This window comes from Tenrec ecaudatus, chromosome 16 (genome assembly GCF_050624435.1).
Source record: "Tenrec ecaudatus isolate mTenEca1 chromosome 16, mTenEca1.hap1, whole genome shotgun sequence".
Taxonomy (NCBI): domain Eukaryota; kingdom Metazoa; phylum Chordata; class Mammalia; order Afrosoricida; family Tenrecidae; genus Tenrec; species Tenrec ecaudatus.
Window position 1 is genome coordinate 108203952 of NC_134545.1, and position 18021 is coordinate 108221972.

Genomic DNA, 18021 nt, shown 5'->3' on the forward strand with positions numbered 1-18021 from the left:
TGGGGTCTCTCTGAGTTGGGCACCGACTTGATGCCGGTGAGTTTCTCCAGCATCAGCTCCCGGGGTGGTGTCAGGGAGCACCCAGGTGCTCCATCGGCAGAGGGTCCATTGGCAGAGTGTCCATCGGCAGGGCCTGGCCAAGGTGGGAACGCCTGTTCTACCCACAGCAGAGAAGTCAGGCATGCCTTTGTTTGTGTAACAATTGTGTTTATTTCCACGTTTGCTGTTAAAGACTAATTTGCCCTTGGCTCCCAAATACACGAGTATAAGTTCTGGACACTGTGACAGTTCAGTACAGATGGCCCAGTAGGCACTTCTTGGATGACTTTTGGCAGCTTTGCTTCTGGTGGGTGGGTGGGTGCAGGAAGGGTGCCTTGAGTGGGTGGAAGAAGAGATGTGACTGACCACAACCGGGTGACCAGAGCAGACTGTGTACCCCTCTCTCTGCCAGGCCCTCCCTGACATCTGGAGTCACCTCCTAGTGCGACCTGGGACAGGAGTCCGGAGAGGGCTAAAATGCTCCCAGAGACATGCCGATATCTGGGCTTTCGAGGAGCCGCAGGAGGTGGGATTGGGATTTTTTAAATGATGGAATTTGGTGGAAAACTGTCTCCTGGGGACCTAAGCCACTTGAGTGTGGATATTGCCTCCCTGCTGGGAGAGGGGCCCTGAGGGGAGGAATATTGTCCCACCAAGGCAGCAGAGGGGGCGTCGGCTAGCGGGCTGCCTGGGTGCCTGTCCCCTCTACAGGTGGGCTCCTTCCAGGACCACTGCCGCTCTGTGCTGTCAGTTGGAAACTCAGAAAGCTATGTTTTCCTTCATGGAGAAAAAGGGGAGAAAAAATGGAGGAAGGGTCTTTTGGGAGTGAGGCTAGCGTGGAGTTTAATGGCTCATTGGGCGCCTGAGGCCTTTCCGGTCCCGGGACACGGAGGGCGGCGGGCGGCCGGTCACACGGCGTTCCTCTGGAGGAGCTGGTCCAGGAGTTGCTGGAGGGGCAGGACGGAGGTGTCAGCGTGGCCCGCGTCCCTGCGCCCTGGCCACCCGAGGGCGGCCCCCGATACCTTTTTGAAGACCTCGGCTCGGAGTCTGTTGCTCTGCAGGATCACCCTCTTCTTCTGTTCCTCCTTTTTCTTTTTGACTTCCGGCAAGTTGTTGTAGATTCTGAAACAGACCAGGGGCCGCATGCTGAGTGGTCAAGTGGCAGCGCAGGCCTGTGGGGCTGAAGCGCCCCGTCCTGTCATTGGTGAGCTTGGACACCACATGAGGGGAACCCCGAAATCCAGTGCTGCTCTTGGAAGAGCCACAGACCGGCCGTATGGCAGGCGATGGTGCCTGGTCTCAGGCCCTCCATTCTTGAGATAACTCACTGCACCCTCGCCCAGCAAGAGGCCCCAAACCCTCCACACTGCCTTCCTGAAGCTTGTCCTGTCTCCAAACACCTTTCTCAAAGTGTCCTGTGGTCCAGGTGTTAAGGAGAGTGGCCTGGCCTGCCTGGGACTGTCTCAGGGGATGGATGGCATGATGTGTAGTGATCACGGCACCACAGAGATGTCAGCCCAGCCCTTCTCAAGGGACCAGGAACCAGTGTAGCTTCATTGATGGTAATAAGTGTCCTGCAGAAACAGGGCAGCGGCAGGTGCAGCGCTCTGTGAACTTAAAATAAAGACTGTGTGCGCACACCTTCTAACGCTCAAAGTGTCCCTTCTCGTGGCTGGGGAAAGGAGCAGGCCACACATGGACGTGGCAGGATTTACATGGGAATAAAACACGTACGGGAGTGACAGCCTGGTGGCATAATGGCTCAGTGGTTACATGTTGGGCTGCTGACCTCAAGATCAGCAGTTTGAAACCACCAGCTGCTCTGCTGGAGACAGATGGGGTTTTCTAGTCTTGTAAAGAGTAAGTCACAGGGGCAGTTCTGCCCTGCCATTCGGGGTCACTGTGGGTCGGCACCACCTCGATGGCAGGGGGTGGTTTGGGGTTTGGGTGGGGCTGTGGTGCAGTACCTTTTGGACCGCATGTACATCTCCTCCTCGGAAATGCGCCGTTCCCGGGGCTTGAACAAGTTATCTGGAAAGACACGGAGAGAGGGTTCATTGAGAAACAAGCGGGGCATCTGACGGCCTCGGCCAGAGCTGTGTTGTTCAGGTGGCATGCCCATGTCCACCTAACCAGCTGGTACCGGACCAGCAGAGAGCCACGGAACAAGCCTGCTGACATTTCCAAAGAACTGAGGGTTTGTGTTAGCAAGGTCATGACAAGCAAATGTCTGATGGCCAGGAGACCCCCACTCAGACAGAGAGAAGGTCTTCATACTCAGAGGGATGGGAAGTCCTCCCTTGGGATGTGGACGAGGCCGCCGTAGATGCGTGGAGAGCGCCCTACGGAGACAAGCCATCACAGATGGAGTTTGCATGATGGCCACCATGGCTAGGAGATCCACGGGGTCCATCCTGCATGGGGTGGGGTGTGGTCTCTTGCTTCAAAGCACCTGGAACCACCACGATGCCCTGCCATCATTTCTACTTGGAGACAAAGTCAGCGGGCACTCCCGGGCATTTCCAGGGTTTCCTTCACTGACAGCTTCTCAGCCTGCTCGGCCGCAGCAGACCACCAAGCCCCGGGCCCCGCAGCACTTGTAGCTGCAGAACCAGGTGGTGCACACCTGAGAGGGCTGGGCTCTGGGCCGTGGAGACAAGTCTGCACTGGCTGCTATTCAACCTAAGTTCTCGCCTGAGTGGTGGAGAGCTGGGGACTGGATGCAGAAGACAAGCTGTGGGACTTGGGAGATTGGATCCCTCCTCACATGCAGGGACCTATTTAAGGGACAGCTGCTCGTTCCCGACACCTGTGGTGCTGGGCGGGAGGCACACCAAAAAAGAGGCTTGGAACTCAGTGTCCCTGGTGAGACCTGGGGCGGGGAAGGAATAGGTCCCTGAAGGGAGTTCTCAGTCTATGAGGAAAAGGAGGGGGGCAGGGCTGAGTCTCAGAGGAGAAGGGGGTGCAGCAGACATCTGGCAGAGGGAGGGTATCCCCAGGCAGAACCTTTCCAGGGCCATGCGAGCCTGTCTGTTAACACAAGCCAGCCAGCTCTCAGGGACCTTTGGCAGCTGGACTTGTGGGGCTCTCAGTCAGGGATGGGCTCTTCTGAAGCATGAGGGAAATCAAGGACAGGTGGGGAGCACACTCCGCCTGCTACAGCTAAGCAGTGGGAGGGCCCCGGACTCAGCTCGCCCTGGGGGAGGATGAGGACTGGGGCCCTCGAGAGGACAGCCCCTGGTCTTTCTGCAGCTGAGGCCCAAGACGTGATGCTTGCCCCCCATTCTTTACCTCTGGGATAGGAGCCCTGCCGGACAGTGCTCAGAGCGCCAGGCTGAGCAGTCCGTGCTCCAGAGGAGAGGCACGGCACTCTGCACCCACACCAAGAGAACCCTCAGGGCCATTGCACCCTGCCCGGCAGGGGCGCTCCTCGCCAAAAGTCCGCAGCACCCACCCAGCAACAACCATTCAAGCAGAGGTGACTGCTTTCTTTTCGACGAAATTAAATTAGCAAGGTCCACGTCCCACATCTGTGTCTCTGGAAGACCCTGTTCCCATAGACAGCCACACGGCCGCCCCACGAGCTCTTGCTTCCTGGCTGGTCACCAGATCCTAACCACAGGGTCTGCTGGTGACCAGATTCGGCAAGGCCAGGCTCTCCGAAGCGCTCATCTGTTTCAAAGTCAGCGGAGAGCCAGGCCTGATGCTGGGGCTCCTGGCACTGGGGGACAGACAGCAGCTGAGTCCTGGCCTCCCTTTCATCTCTGGGAACACGTGTGGGTGTCAGATACCACCATGCGCACACGCAACATGTGTGAATGCACAGATGGCCTTGACACCCAGACAGCTGACCGTGTCCCCAAGGATCACCTGGCGCCTGCACCGGACACTATTTGGGAGGCGGGCGTGCTGCCTCGACGTGGGGCCCCTGTGGCGGCTGATTGAGAGACTCCCTCTAGACTGGGGGTGGGGGGACCTCAAAAATGTTTTGAGATGGAGGAGTCCCTCCCAACCCAAGGAGCAATTTAAAAAATATTCGAGAGCCACATATATACATTTTTCTGAGCATTCAATTATTTGTTTTGTGCATTTTAATGCTCAGGACAGAATAAGCGATCTCACCTTCTACTACACAATCAGAATGGCACACCCACACGAACCGTCGATTAAAAATCTACTACATTGACACCACTATGTCGAGGGTCCTAGGATGGGTGTCTAACAAACAACACAGTTCAAGTCTCCTAGGGAGTATAGAATCCGGTGGGCAAACACCGAACATTCAGAGGAGCATTTCCAAGCGATCTTCTCCAGGAGGTGTGTGATGGCGTGAGTATGCGGGTCCCAGCCACTCACGCTTCCCCTCATTACGTGTGTGTGTGTGTGTGTGTGTGCTGGGCAGGGTTGCTCCTGGGCCCAGACCGAGTCTCTCAAACAGGAGGCTACTAGAACCCAGTCAGCGGTTAACTGGATAGTGGGATTTAGGTAGAGCCTGTCCAGTTTGAGTTGAAACTCCTCCCCACCCTCCACCCTCCTAAGTCACAAAGACCTGGGGCACCAAATTGACAGGGAACGCCACAAGCACCAGGACAAACTGCCCAGACAGGCGGACAGGCCAGGAATGCAAGCCCAAACACTTCAAGGCGTTGCCAGCAGATGGGCCACCATTCCCTTGGAAAAAGCAACCATTCCCTCGGCCTCTATCACCACCACCGCACCCACCAGGGAAGCAAAAGGTAGTGGTGCACTACTGCCCCCACGCCCTTCAGGGAGCCAGCTACCAAGCTTGAAGTACCTGCCTCACCTCACCTGCCAGCCAGTCCCCCTACGGGGTCATGCCCACCCAGCTCCCCACAAATGCATTTTCACAAACCCATGAAGCCACCACTACCTGAATGACATCGTTTAAAAGGTTCCACTTTTACTCCGGAGCCACCTGAGGCCCCAGAGCTGCTGTGTACAGACCCCTGCTCTGGACTTTGGTCATGACCGCCAGGGATTTATGTGGACAGCTCCCTCCCAGAGCTGCTTCTCCGAGGTTGACCTGGGCACTCAGAACAGAGGGGCGCTTGGGCCTACCGCCTCCTTACAGACAATGAAACGCTCTGCCACTCTAGCCCGGCACCCAGGGCATCAAGTGTAGGCACCTGCCTTCGCAGCCCCCCCTCCGTCATTCCAGCACCCCCAAGGGGCAGCAGTGTAGGCCATTTTGGGAGACACTAACGTAGAAGCAGCTTCCAGAAGTGGCCTCCCTGCTATGTGGATCACTGGTCCCGAGCTGTCTGTTGGGAAGGACAGCCGGGGACAAGCCACCAGTAGCTCAGGGCAGCTGCCAACCCTGAGCCTCCAAGAGCCCCCTCCCATGGGAGACCAGGAGTCTGAAAGGAAGGAAAATGGGCTATGTCATTTGGGTGGGGGTGCTCTCAGAGCGCCCCACCCTCCAGTGTTCCAGCATCATGACCCTGTCCCTGATGTCCCAGTAAGAACCAGTGACGCCTGCTATGGTTTCTCAGGGAGGACTGGTCTCTGCTGTCCCAGTGGGTGTCACCTCAGAGGCAGGAGCCATCCAGGCCGAGCTGTGTGTCTCACACTTGCACCAGACAGCGGGGCCCTGAGGGGTCTCGGGCCTGTGCTGGACATACCCTCTGTGACCGCAGACAGGGTCCAGACTCCTCAGAGCCTGCTCTTAGTGACAAGGACACACCGTGAGCAGTGGGTGCGGAGCGTTGACGCTGAAGTACCGCAGCACAGGCTGGCCTTGCAGCCGGGTCTCCAGCCATCCCCAGGAGAAAGGTGAGCCCAAAACATGAGGTATAAGTGGGGAGCAGGCTGTCCTCTCTCAGCCTCAAGCACTGTGGGGTGGACAGCCACCAGGCCTCTCCCCTCCCACCCCCTCAGATATCCTATGTGGCTCTGGACTTGGCTTCCAGCTGTCCCCCTGGCTGACTCTCCCCAAGAGGCATGTAAATCCCACAGAACAAGGGGCATCTCCCCTCCGTCATTTGTCCCCCACTTTACGCCATCTCTGTGGCCAAAGGCACCGTGTCCTTCCTCATTGTAGTTGCTGCCTAATTACGCCCAGGAGTCCCAGCAAGGGACAGCAGGGGCCAAGTACCTCTGACGGCTCCCGAACAGCCACAACCTCTCAAACATCCGTGTGGGACGGTCAGGATGCTCCTTAGAAAGGAGAATGGAATAGCAAAACCAAACAAAAATAATAACATTCCAAGGCATATACCCTTGCGTATTATTTTCTACACATTTATAAACCTCTTATTGGAATAAGAAATAAGGGGGAGGGCAGAAAATTTTTTTTTAAAAAGAGCGGGGCGGGGGGTTAAACGGAAATGGACGTGGACTCCTTCTCTCAAAGCCCACACAAAAGAACGAAGACAGGCGGGGTTCCTTGTCATGTACTTTGCACATGTTGTCAGAGAGACCAGCCCCTGGAGAAGGACATCGAGCCCGAGAACGTAGAGGGGCAGTGAGAAAGAGATCGGCTCCGTGGCTGCAGGCCGGGCTCAAACCTAACAGCTGGAGGACGGGGCAGCTGGCCACAGCTCCTGTCCCGTGTCTCTGCTCACCGCATGGACTGCGGCCTAAGTACGTGCCAGGTGCTGCAGGGAGCACACTTCCCTTAGAGCATTGCTTCCTGCTGAGCGCCTGCAAGGCCCAAACACTGGGTGCGTGGGAGGTTTGTGGTGTGTGTGTGTGGTGTGTGCGCGTCCTGTTTTTTTCTGCCAGCTTTGAGGGCGTCCCTGTCATCGAAGGGCCAGGCCCCAGCTCCCGGCCCCAGGGACACTGTCTGGAGAGACCAGCAGTGTAGGCTATGCTGGAGAAGCAGGCGTCTCCCGGGGTGGTGGCCAGTTCCCAGGCAGCTCCCTGCTTCTCCCAGACTTGTGCTAGGCTCATTGGAATGGACGGACGGGGCCTCCCTCTGGCTCTGGTCCCCCTGGCGACTTCACACTGTGACAACTGTGGAAGATGTCCCAAAGGGAATGTGGCTGGCTCACTCTCCTGGCGGACTTGGACTTGGGCACCCGCCTGACGGTATCATCACAGATGTCAGGGGAACAGGCCCTGACGGTTCTGGGCAAGTGTCTAGTCAGGCACAGGGGGCCATGGACCATGGAATTGGCACTAGTGTCCACTGCCTGGGGGTCCCTGGGGGCGCCTGCTCCTGGCACGGCTAGACTAAATGGTGCAGAGGTGGGAACAAGCCCACTTTCACACTTCCCACCTTTCCAATAAAGCCCTGGCTTCTGGGGACGATGCAGATTACAATGTCACTTGGGGCTTTTCACCAAGGCATGATGGGATTTGGGTAGCGGGATTCCTAGTGTGGACCCTAAAGAACTCAGTAAGGGCAGCTCAGGGTGGAAAACGTCAACGGGAGGGTCAGGTTACACAAATGGAAGCCGAGCCCCGGTGGCACAGCAGTGGTTATGTGCTAGGCTGCTGACCACAAGGTCAGGATTTCGAGACCACTAGCTGCTCCGTGGAGACAGACGGGGCTTCCCACTCCTGAAAGTCACAGCCTCAGAACCTACCCTGTCCTATGGGGGCTGCTACGAGGGACAATGGACTCGATCACATTGAGCTGGTTTGGGGCTTTGGGGGTGGGGTTGGTAGTCGGAAAGGTTTCAATCTGGAGGTATACTAAGAAAATCTGGTAAACGTTCTCCGTATTTTACTTAACATGTGTGCTCTGGGAATGGCAGGTTTAAGCTATTGATTTAAAGGGATGAGAATAGACTTTCTTGATGGTGTGGTTTGGGGGAAGGACCAAGGTTTTCCCCACGAACAGCTACGGGCTCGGGAAGCACAGAGGTCCCTCTGTCTGTCTCAGAGGAGCACCGTCGGTCAGAATCGACTCTACGGCAGTGAGCTGAGTGGGGCTAAAGGTGCAGTTGGTTGTGCGCTGGGCCGCTGACCAGAAGGTGAGCTGTTATTGGTGGGAGAAAGATGGGGCTGACACCCCCATAAAGTCTAAAAGTCTCAAACACCCAAGAGAGCGGTTCTGCTCTGCTCTGCTATTAGGCGCTGTTCCAGCCAGTTCCAAACTCACAGAGACCCCTGTGTATGACAGAACCAAAGCACCGCTCCTCCCTCACCATCATGGCGGCCACTGTGTCCGTCCCTCTTGTTGCAGGCCTTCCTCTTCGTTATTGCTGTCCCTCCACTTTACCAAGCACGCCGTCCTTTCCAGGAGGGCTCTCTCCTGACAATGCATCCACAGGACGTGAGACCAAGTCTCACCGTCCTGGCTTCTGAGGAGCGCGCTGGCTGTACCTCGGTAGGACCAGCTGTCTGTTCTCTTGATAGCCCCTGTGCTTCTGGGAAGATTGTTTGCCAGCCTCACAATTAATTCCAAGTCTCCCAAACAGGGTTCTGGTTTTGAAAGTCTGGGGATTAATGGTTCAGCTCACATAGCTTCCCCTGCTTCCATAACTTTCCAATAGGATCACGGTGCTTATGGAAACCCACCGTCTGTTCTACTCCCAGGCCTTCCCAGCATCATCCTGTCCTCTGGGTTCAGAGATCCACTGACCCGGGGACCAGGCCTCATGCTGGAGGCTGCATCCCAGAATGACCCAACACCAGGTTAACTATTGATAACCTTGGTGACACCCAGGTGAGGGCGACAACTGAGCTGGCTGCGGAGCGGCAGGGAAATTATTGGGAAAGCACAATCAGTGCCATTGGGTATAGGAAGCACCATTTTCCTGCTGTTGCAAAAGCTGGTGTTTCCACCACGTTATTTTAATCAAAGGGAGCACTGACCCCCGAGTCGGCTTCTGATCACTGGGCACGCACAGGCCTTTCTCTCTCCTCAGAGACACGGCTGGGTGCACGGGCCAAGTGAGGGCAGCAGCCAGGAGGACCCTGGCAAGCACTGAGTGGACAAGACAGCAGCCATGGTAAGGACAGGACTGGAAGGGCAGCCCCCACCTGCAAAGGGGTTGAGACCAAGGGCTATACACAGCCCGAGTACCACCTGGGTACATGTAGGGGCTGGAGACCCCGGGCCCAATGTGGCTGACAGTGAGGGACCCGGAACACTCTTTGTTGGAGGGGAGATGAAAGCACCCCTGGAGCCCCCCGAAACCCAGCCCAGGTTTGCAGCCCCAGAAATACTGGTCGGAGACGGGTTTTCCCTGGGGAGGCGGAGAGGGGGCAAGGAGCAGGCATCTACACATGTTCTGTTCACCTCCGGCTCTCATGGCATCACCCAGGAAGGTGGGACAGGTGCCTTGCCCGCAGTCTCACAGAGCACAGGCCTCCACCACTCTCCCGAGGCCCTGCCTGCTCCACCCCCGACAAACCAGGGTAGTGTTTGGGAAGCCGCATTTCCGACACCGGCTTATTTTCCCTGAGGACTCTCATTCTGAATTATACCCAGGACTTCACCTCCCCAGGGCCTAAGTCACTTCCCAAGAAGAAAGAGCAAACTCCTGGGGAAAAGGCAGGGCCCCAGACCTCCAGGTTTGGCACTTTGCCTAGGCAGTCCCTGGGCCATCGCTAGGGTCCCCTGCACAGGATCCCCACTCTTGTCTCATCTCTTCCTATTGTTCTTTCTGGGAAAACTGGAGAGGTCTGCTCACACTGGTACCCAGCCCTGAGCATGGCACCTGATCAGAAAAGGTTCCAGATGATGACCCCACCCCCATCCGGTCCTGCCCAACCAGGTCAGCCTGACACGGGCTGAGTGGCCTGAAAGCTGGCCAGCCCCTTAGGGAGAGCATTCAGTGTGAAAAACATTGATGCAAACCAACCGGAAATGACCTCTCACCCTGGCAGGGATGGATCTGCAACCCTGAAAGGGCAAAGGGGCTCTCTTGGAAAAGTCTGGGAGAGCCAGGTATTGCAAGGCCTGGCCCACATGTGGCTCCTCCAGATGCTCCTGACAATATGTCTGTCTCAAGCCCTTTCTCCCGACTGGGAAACCTGGTTCTCAAACTCAGGGGTTCTAGGCCTGTGGTGGTTGCATTGCCCCCCAGCCCAGCCACGACTCCCGGGGGCAGCTTACCGCTGAGCGGGTGGGGGACAGTGAACTGCTTCTTGTTGGCGCGGGTGGGCCGCAGGCTCTGCTTGGGGCCCGGGGCCTCACCGTGCTGCATCTTCCTCTGCTGCACCCTGAGCTCCAGCTGCTTCACCCGCTCTTGCGAGCGGGAAATGAACTGCGGTTTACGGACTTCCAGGGCCTCCTGGGTGGGACACAGGCACCTTTTAGGGGAAGTGACGAGCAGAGGCAACGTGTCTGCCTGATTCGGCCAAAAAGCCAGACAGACGGGCAGAACTCGGATGGCTGGGCAAAGCCAAGGCCCACAAACCTGGGGCCGAAGCACAGGCATGCTGGAGACCCAGCAGCACTGGTCAGGGCATTTCAAAGGTTGTGGGTGCTTTGGTGTGGACTTCCCAGGCCTCTTCCTGCAAGGTGGTCCTGGGATTGAACTGCTGACTCAATTAGCAGCTGCGCCTTAGCCACTGCCCCACCAAGGCACCCTATACACACCAAAGCAGGGGACCGTTGCCTGCCAGAGCCTCGGACCACACGGCAGCAGACATGCTGGCTCCATAGGTCCCAGCACCCCTGAGCACCCCACTTGACCCTGTCAGTGAGCTTGGCCCTGAGAGCCCACCCTGGGACTCTACAGTCCACAGCCCAGACACCTGGGTGTCACATGTCTATCTGTCATCATCACTGATTGTCACCCTACAATGGAGCCTGGCATCACCATAACCCAGGTTCTCAGGGAGAAATGCAGGCCAAAAGGCTCAGGGACTGCAAGGTCCAGCTTCAGAAGTGCTTGTGAGTTTGGGTGTCCACTGAGGCCTGTGGACGCCTCCCCTGGGCTGGGGGCTGCAGGAGAGCTTACCTGCAGGGTCAAGTTGCTGGTGGGTTTCCGTTGCGGCACAGGGCAGTCCTCCAATGGGCCCTGAGGGCCTGGCTCCTCGGGGGCAGGGGATCCTGGGGGAGGGGTGGCCTCAGGGGGCGCTGGCGAGGACTGGGGTGTAGTCACATGCTCGCCCTCCTTGCAGTCCTTAATCTTGACCACCAGGTCACAGCACGTGGAGGCTCCTAGGGCGACAGAGGGAGTGTCTCACTCAGAGGGCACCCAGGCCTCACACTGGCTCCCAGTGTCCTCAGTCAGACACAGGAGCAGAGCTTGGCTGGAGATGCTGTCCGGGTATTAATGGGTCTTGTAACGCCCACCCCATCCTGCCTGGGCACCGGCCACCAGCCAGGCTGCCTGACTCACTGGGTAGGCCCCCTCCGTGTCCTCTCTGCTGTGAGCGTCGAAAAAGCCTTTGAAAGCTGTGTGTCCCACTGTGTCTTGTCCCATCACTCTGCTTGGGTGGCCGGGGACAGTGTATCGATTCATCTTATGTGGACTGCGCTATCCGCAAAGCGGTGGTGGCAATGACTCACCCTCCCCTGCCACGGCCTTCCCGTTAGTGCTGGGGCTGAGACGATGCAGTGAGTTACACATGGGGCTTAGAGTTTCCAGGAAGGTCAGCTGTCTGGACCACCAGCCACTCTAGGGGACAAAGAGGAGGCTTTGTGCTCCCGTAAAGAGTTACAATCTCAGAATCCTACAGGGGCAGGTTTTCTCTGTCAGATAGGGTCTCTGGAAGTCGGCATTGACTCAATGGCAGAGAAGTTGGCTCATTTGGTTTTGGTCCACACGTACTGTCCAGTTCCTGGGTCCAGGTGGAACATCCTTGTGGAATGAGTTGGTTCAGCATCACCCACCTGAGAGTAGGCCTCCACCAAGGTGGAGCTGGGGAGGGAGGGGAGGGGCTGTTCACCAGTCTCACTGCTGCCTGCGGGCCCCACGGAGAGTCCGAATGCAGTGTCCTGACGGCCTGCCCCAGGCCCCTGCTGGAACAAGTGCCCCCCTCTCCAAGTCACCCTCTACACCTCCCACCACCGCTTCCAGTTCTGAAGGAGGGTCCTTCTTACCCTCTACTCCCAGTGCTCACTCACTCCCACAAAGCCCCTTGGACCTGGCCATCTGTGCCCCCTCCCAAAAAACATCAATCCTTGTGTCCTGCATTCTGACCCAGCAGGTGTACCTCCACCAGCCAGGTCCATTGGCCGTGGAGCTGTGGCCCCCGGAGGCTCACTGGAGGCTACAGGACATGAGGCTCTATCTGAGCTCTTCTGGCCCCTCTCTGGACCCTCACTGTCCTTGCTTTTTCCACATCCACACGAGTAGCCCGAGGCCTAGCAGATGACAATCCTCTGCCTGGGTCACTGTGGCCATTCTCGCTGCGCTGTCACCTAGGGAGCCAACACCACCACGCACCTGGGGGATCACAGGTGGTTCTTTCACCTTCCAAGCCTTGGTTCCTGTTCTTCATGGAATGTTCTCTCCCTAGATGCTCCAGACTGCCTCCCGACCCAGCCAAAGGTCATGATGCCTCTGCTATGCCGTGTGTACCTCTCTTAGGCATGTGTTTGCCAGCTCACCCTCCATGCAGCAAGGCTGCGTCTTTACATCCTCGTCCTCATCCTGTGTCCATCAAGAGAAGCTGCGACCCAAGGGCCAGGCATGATGTACCCCCTCATCACAGCTTCTTCGAAGACCTGTCATTCGTGTGCTGACCCTGAGTCCTGGCTCTGCCTCCTCAGTGACACTTGGTGGCCCTCCAGACCCCTCTTCACCTCCAGCCACATCCTCTCCCACCTAATTCCACCTCGTTCCTGTGACCACTTCCAAGCCTCAGTCCACCTCTCTCCAGTCCAGACACTTCCCTCAGCTGCTGCTCAGGACCACCTCCCTCTTCCCCAACAGCCACCCTTCCCACCAAGCCGGGTTCCACGTCCTTTGTCCCACGGCCTAAAACGGCCCCCTCCTGCTCTCCTGGCTCAGCCTAGGACCAGCGTCCACACTCATGCCCAAAGCTATCTCCTGGGACTCTCTGGCTAGACTCTCCTTGTAGAATCAGGGGCTGCTCTCTGCTTCCCATGAGCCCCCCAAACAGACGGAGGTCGGGAGGCTCCCTCCCTCACACTGGACTGAGCGAGCCTGGGACCTGGTGTTGGCAGGCACTCAGGTGTGTTTGCTGGACTTGGGTGAGGAGCTGGGGTCTGGCCGGGCTCAGAGCGAACGACCGCCCTCCGTCAGTGTCCACCTGGGGCCCTGCTCTTTGGGGAGCTCTTTAGAGCAAAGGGAAGTCTACGTGTCCCCGTGGGCAAGCGTGGGATGCACAGGCCAGCCTCTTGGATTTACTCTGGGGTTCTCTTGTGCACCCTGCTCACCGCCCTCTTTAGAGATGACTTGAGAGAGGTGCTCAGGCTCCCCCTCCGTGGGGAGGCACAGAGATGGGGACCCATCTCTCTGGCACTGTGAGGTGAAGTGAATGAGTCTGCAAACTGCCTGCTCCCTGGCAGGGGCCCAGGTCTCTCCACCATTATTCCTGCTAGCCAGTCTGGGGGAGGGGAGGCATAGTTGGCTTGGGGGGGGGTCTACTCTTTGCATGGCAAACAACACGGGTTGAAAATCTTCCTTGGCTGAGCCAAGGGTCTGCTCTTGGCTGGGGGCAGCCTCTTTGTAAGTTACTGGTTGTTAGGCTGGCACGGGGGTGGGGGGGCGACTGGCTTCCTGGTGGCACCAATGGCCTTGCCTCCTTGCGTGGTGAAGAGCAGCCTCCCACTTGAGCCCGTGTGAAGCCACACCACTCTCCAAGAGGATCACGAGAAGGCACTTCCCCAGCCCTGCCTCCCTCGCTCCTTACCTGTGGGGTGCTCTCTCTGTATCTGCGCCTCCCTGCCGGCCTCTGGAAGTGCACACCCATCTTCTAAGGGGTGGGGGGCCCCTGATAGAGGGTCCCTGGGTCCCTGGAAGCTCTGGTGCTGAGTCTCTGGGTACCCAGAGAGGGCCCTAGACTGGCGAGCACCTGTTGGAGGGCCGCCCCCATCAGGAAGGAAATCTTTAACGGGCTTCTGATCCACTGGGGGGGCAGACAGGGTCATGCGTCCTTCTCCTTGTTGCCTCTTGCTGCTTCCAGAAAACACTTTTGTGTCGACTAAAAATAAAACGAGAGTTGTGCTCAAAATATCTGCCGAGGCCCCAACCTGGCACGCTGACTTCTCCCACTGCCGTCCAGATGGGACTGGAGAGACGGGGGGCCCACAGCAGACCCTTCCACGGGCCTTCACTGCACCCCTCCGGCCCTGTGAGAATCGGATGGAAGGGCTGGTGGCAGGCCCGGCTCTCAGTCCAGCTCTTCATCCACTGGCTCTTACCTCCTCCGCAGGAGAGGGTGGGGCGTGGGGCTCAGCACACAGACTCTGGGATCAGGCTTCCCAGGTTGAAGCCTCACCCCGCCAAATACAAGGTATCTGACCTCATCAGGGAGCTGATGTCACTGCAAATCTGACTCACAGGGTGCGAGGGGAGCTCACTGAAAGTGTCTCATCCTGAGGACATCGCTGGTGAAGCAAGGTATCCGAAAGGGTGCAGACTGGGCCCAGGGGCCTGTTTATACTTCTCTCGCCCACTGATTTATTATTAGAAGCTTTACTGGCATATAGCTCACCTACCATACCATTCAATGGCTTGCATATATTTGAAGAAATTGCACAATCACCACCACAGTCCACTATAAACCGTGTTTGCACTCCTGTGCCCATTATCACTGACTCCCTATTACACGCCTGCCCCGGCCCCCAGCGGTCAAGAGATCAAACGACGCATGGCCGTGAGTCAGTCTGCTGCAGGAGACTTCTTGAATGTGTTACTCTGAGGACGAGGTGCGCCTGACCCCGGCCATGGCATTTTCCCTTGTCTCATGGGCATGTGACAGCTGTTCACTGAATAAGGAAGACCAAAGAAGAACGGATACATTTGCATTATGGGGCTGGCGAAGGCCATCCATGCATTTGCGTTATGGGGCTGGCGAAGCATATCGATGGATTTGTATTATGGGGCTGGTGAAGAACATCGACAGCATCCCTGCCTACCCAAAGAACATACAAGTCTTGGGACTTGTACAGTCAGAATGCTCTTTTGACGTGCGGATGGCGGGACTTGGCCTCAGGTGCTTTAGGCATAGGCATGGTGTCAAGAGAGACCAGTCCTTGGGGAAGGACACCATGCTTGGTGAAGTCGAGGGGCAGAGATTTAAAGGCAGGCCCTGGATGAGATGGATGGACACAGGGGTTGAAACAAGGGGATGGGGTCTGGAGGAGGTAGGGGTGGGGAAGCATCAGAACCTCCTGGCATGTTGGGGCAGGAAACATTTATGTAGACACTATTGGGGCAGTCAGGGTAGAAGAGACTCGATTGCTCTACATTATCAGATGTCTTCCGGATGGAAGGAGGGCCCTGATGGTGATGGTGACCTGTCTTAATCTTGGCTCATATCTCTGCAGTTTCTGCACCCCTGGCTGCTATGGGTGAGGGGGTCGCAGCAGAGGAGGAACACAGGCTTTGGCGTCAGAGACGGCAAATAATATCATTTTCCTGACTTCTCTCAGGGTTAAAAGTTTTCCCCACACAATAAATAAAAGGTAGTACATCAAAATAATGCTCACTCAATTTAAACAATGGCCATCTTAATCTGCCCTTGTCACAGTTGGAGAGGAGATGGGACCATCGGGTGGGAAAGTGGGGCTTTGCTCCACGGGACAGAAAAGCCCTCCCAAACTTTCACTATTGAAACCGTCAGTCCTGTTTCAGTAGCATATCGCAGACAGCCTAAGTCTTAAAATAGTCATCCTTTCTACCTCACTTCCTTTAATTAGAAACTCTTAAAGAATCATAAACCAAACTAATGATCAGTGATGCAGTCCCAACCTTCTCAATAATATACAGTTCCGCCTCAGGGTTCCGTTCCTAAATTACTGTATTAGGGGAGCGGACCTGTTCAGAATAGATCTGTATGCTGCTGCAAGCTCCGTGTCTCAAACTGCTGGTCAGCCTGATCCTGGGGGTGCTGTCCTGAAGCTGAGGAGGCCCCCCACCCCGTGTGTGCCGAACCTCTGCTCCTTCCCACCGATGTGTGTCTACAGGTGAGCTCATTCCCTCCCACACTGAAAGTCTCAGCACACACATCTGCCTCCTAGCCAGGCGGGTCTCTCCAGGTGCCCGGCTCTCCACAATGACACCTGCAGGTCTCAGCATGGCTTCCTACTCAACATGCACACCCCAAGCCAGGCTCCCCACTGGTTTCCCTGGGAATGTCAACCTTCTGGCTTCCCTAGATGTGTAGGCTCCTCCTGGGCTCCCCAGCACTGCACATCCAGCCTCTCGGGAATTGTGCTGCTTAATCTTTCAAACTGCTGTGACCGTGGTCCAAGCCCAGCACCCCAAAGGCAGCAGCTCAGCCCCACCAGCCACTCCATGGGACAAAGATGACGCTTCCTGTTCCGTGATGACCTCCAACCTGGGAACCCAGGGGGCCATCCCCACAGGGTCGCCCTGAGATGGAGTGGGCTCCACGGCAGTGAGTGGTGGAGTGGAGAGCCCCACCATCTCCCCTCCGCCCACGATCCAGTGCACCTCCTGAGAGGGCTACTCCTCTCTGCATCCCCCGCTTCCCAATCTGCTCGGAACCCAGCCACAGTGGACCTGTTGACAAACAAGTCCCTCCTCTGCTCAGAGCCCACAGTGGCTCCAGCCCCCTCAGAAGGAACACTGGGGCCCCTCCATGGCCCACGAGCTCCTGCAGGCCCCGGAGGCCCATCTGCTCTAAGTACCCTCTCCTGTTCATCTCTCTGGGGTCTTTCCCAATCACAGGGCTCCTCAGTTGGCCCCGCAGCGATCACTCTCTCCGGCTGGTATATTCTTCATTCAGGTGCCCTGCTGGCTGGTACCACCCATCACCTCTCCTGAGCAATGGACTCCTACTCAGTTCCTATCTCATGAACGAACACCTCGTTGTTGTTGTTGCTAAGTGCGTTGAGTTGACTCTGACTCATAGCGATCCCGTGTGCAACAGAGTTCAAACCACCACCGGGTCCCGCACCCTCCTCCCTCCCAACTGTCCTGATGTTTGAGTGCCTTGTTGTGGCCACGCCATCGTGCTGAGGGCCTTCCTCGTTCTGCAGGGACTGGTCTCCCTGGCAACGTGCCCTATGTACACAAGACAACATCTCACATCCTGGCCTCTGAGGAGCAGACACTCCGGCTGTACTTCTCCCGAGGCAGATGTTTGTTCTTTCGGCAGTATTTGTTGCCAGCCTCATAATTCAAATAGATTCTTCTGAACGTACCAGGGCCGGGGTCAGGGGCACCTCCGTCCTCAGAGGAACACGCCTGCTTTTCAACACTTCCAAGGGGTCTTGTGGAGCAGGCTGACACAACCCATGCAGTGTGTTATTTGATCTCTGGACTGCTGCTTCCACGGACAGCGATTATGGGTCCAAGTGAGAGATCTAATTAGTATTGAATTATATCAACTCCATCATTGATTGGCTTTGGCACGGAAGTCCCAGCCCACCAACACACTACCTTGCCCATCATGTTGGACTGACTTTCTCCCCAGAACTGGCTGCCCTCTGCCGCCATTTTCCCGGGCTTGCCTCCTCTCCCTGGACTGCCGGCTCTGTGAGGACAAGGATCATTGTGGTTTCCCCAGAGACACCCCGGGGCCACTGGCCCGAGCGAGGCCTGCATCCCCTGATGACTGTGACAATGTAGAAGGTGCTGCAGGTGCTGGGTGTGACACCCCTGGCCCGCCACAACCCCTGGCCCTGGATCCCGCCCTGGCATCAGGACAGCAGAGAGAGGGGCTCTGTCCCTCCCTGTGCTGGCGAACTAGTGGGGCAGTGGCCCTCAGGAGGAAGAACTCGGAACAGGAACCTCGGGACACTTGCTTGGGACGTGAGCGGCTTTTGTGAGTGTTTCCTCCAAAGGAAGGAGAAGGCCCCACACTTCCTCCAGTGACACCGCAGGGCAGATGAAAGCAAAGATCAGAGAGGGGCCTGGGGCCACTGAGAAACACGGAGAGAAAGACCCGGAGCAAGCT

General features: G+C 57.0%; 1 protein-coding gene across 1 annotated transcript in view; it reads right to left on the bottom strand.

Annotated features, from left to right (window-relative positions):
- Window positions 1-219: 219 nt before the first annotated feature.
- Window positions 220-18021, bottom strand: part of C16H10orf90 (chromosome 16 C10orf90 homolog) — a 151663-nt gene continuing 133861 nt past the window's right edge. Inside the window, exons 5-12 of the mRNA XM_075533484.1 lie at window positions 13786-14076; window positions 11798-11868; window positions 11474-11582; window positions 10920-11122; window positions 10070-10247; window positions 2007-2070; window positions 1062-1161; window positions 220-986 (exon numbers count right to left, since the gene is read on the bottom strand). Of these exons, the coding sequence (XP_075389599.1) occupies window positions 948-986; window positions 1062-1161; window positions 2007-2070; window positions 10070-10247; window positions 10920-11122; window positions 11474-11582; window positions 11798-11868; window positions 13786-14076 (1055 nt within the window). The 3' untranslated portion in view covers window positions 220-947. The remainder of the gene's footprint in view (window positions 987-1061; window positions 1162-2006; window positions 2071-10069; window positions 10248-10919; window positions 11123-11473; window positions 11583-11797; window positions 11869-13785; window positions 14077-18021) is intronic.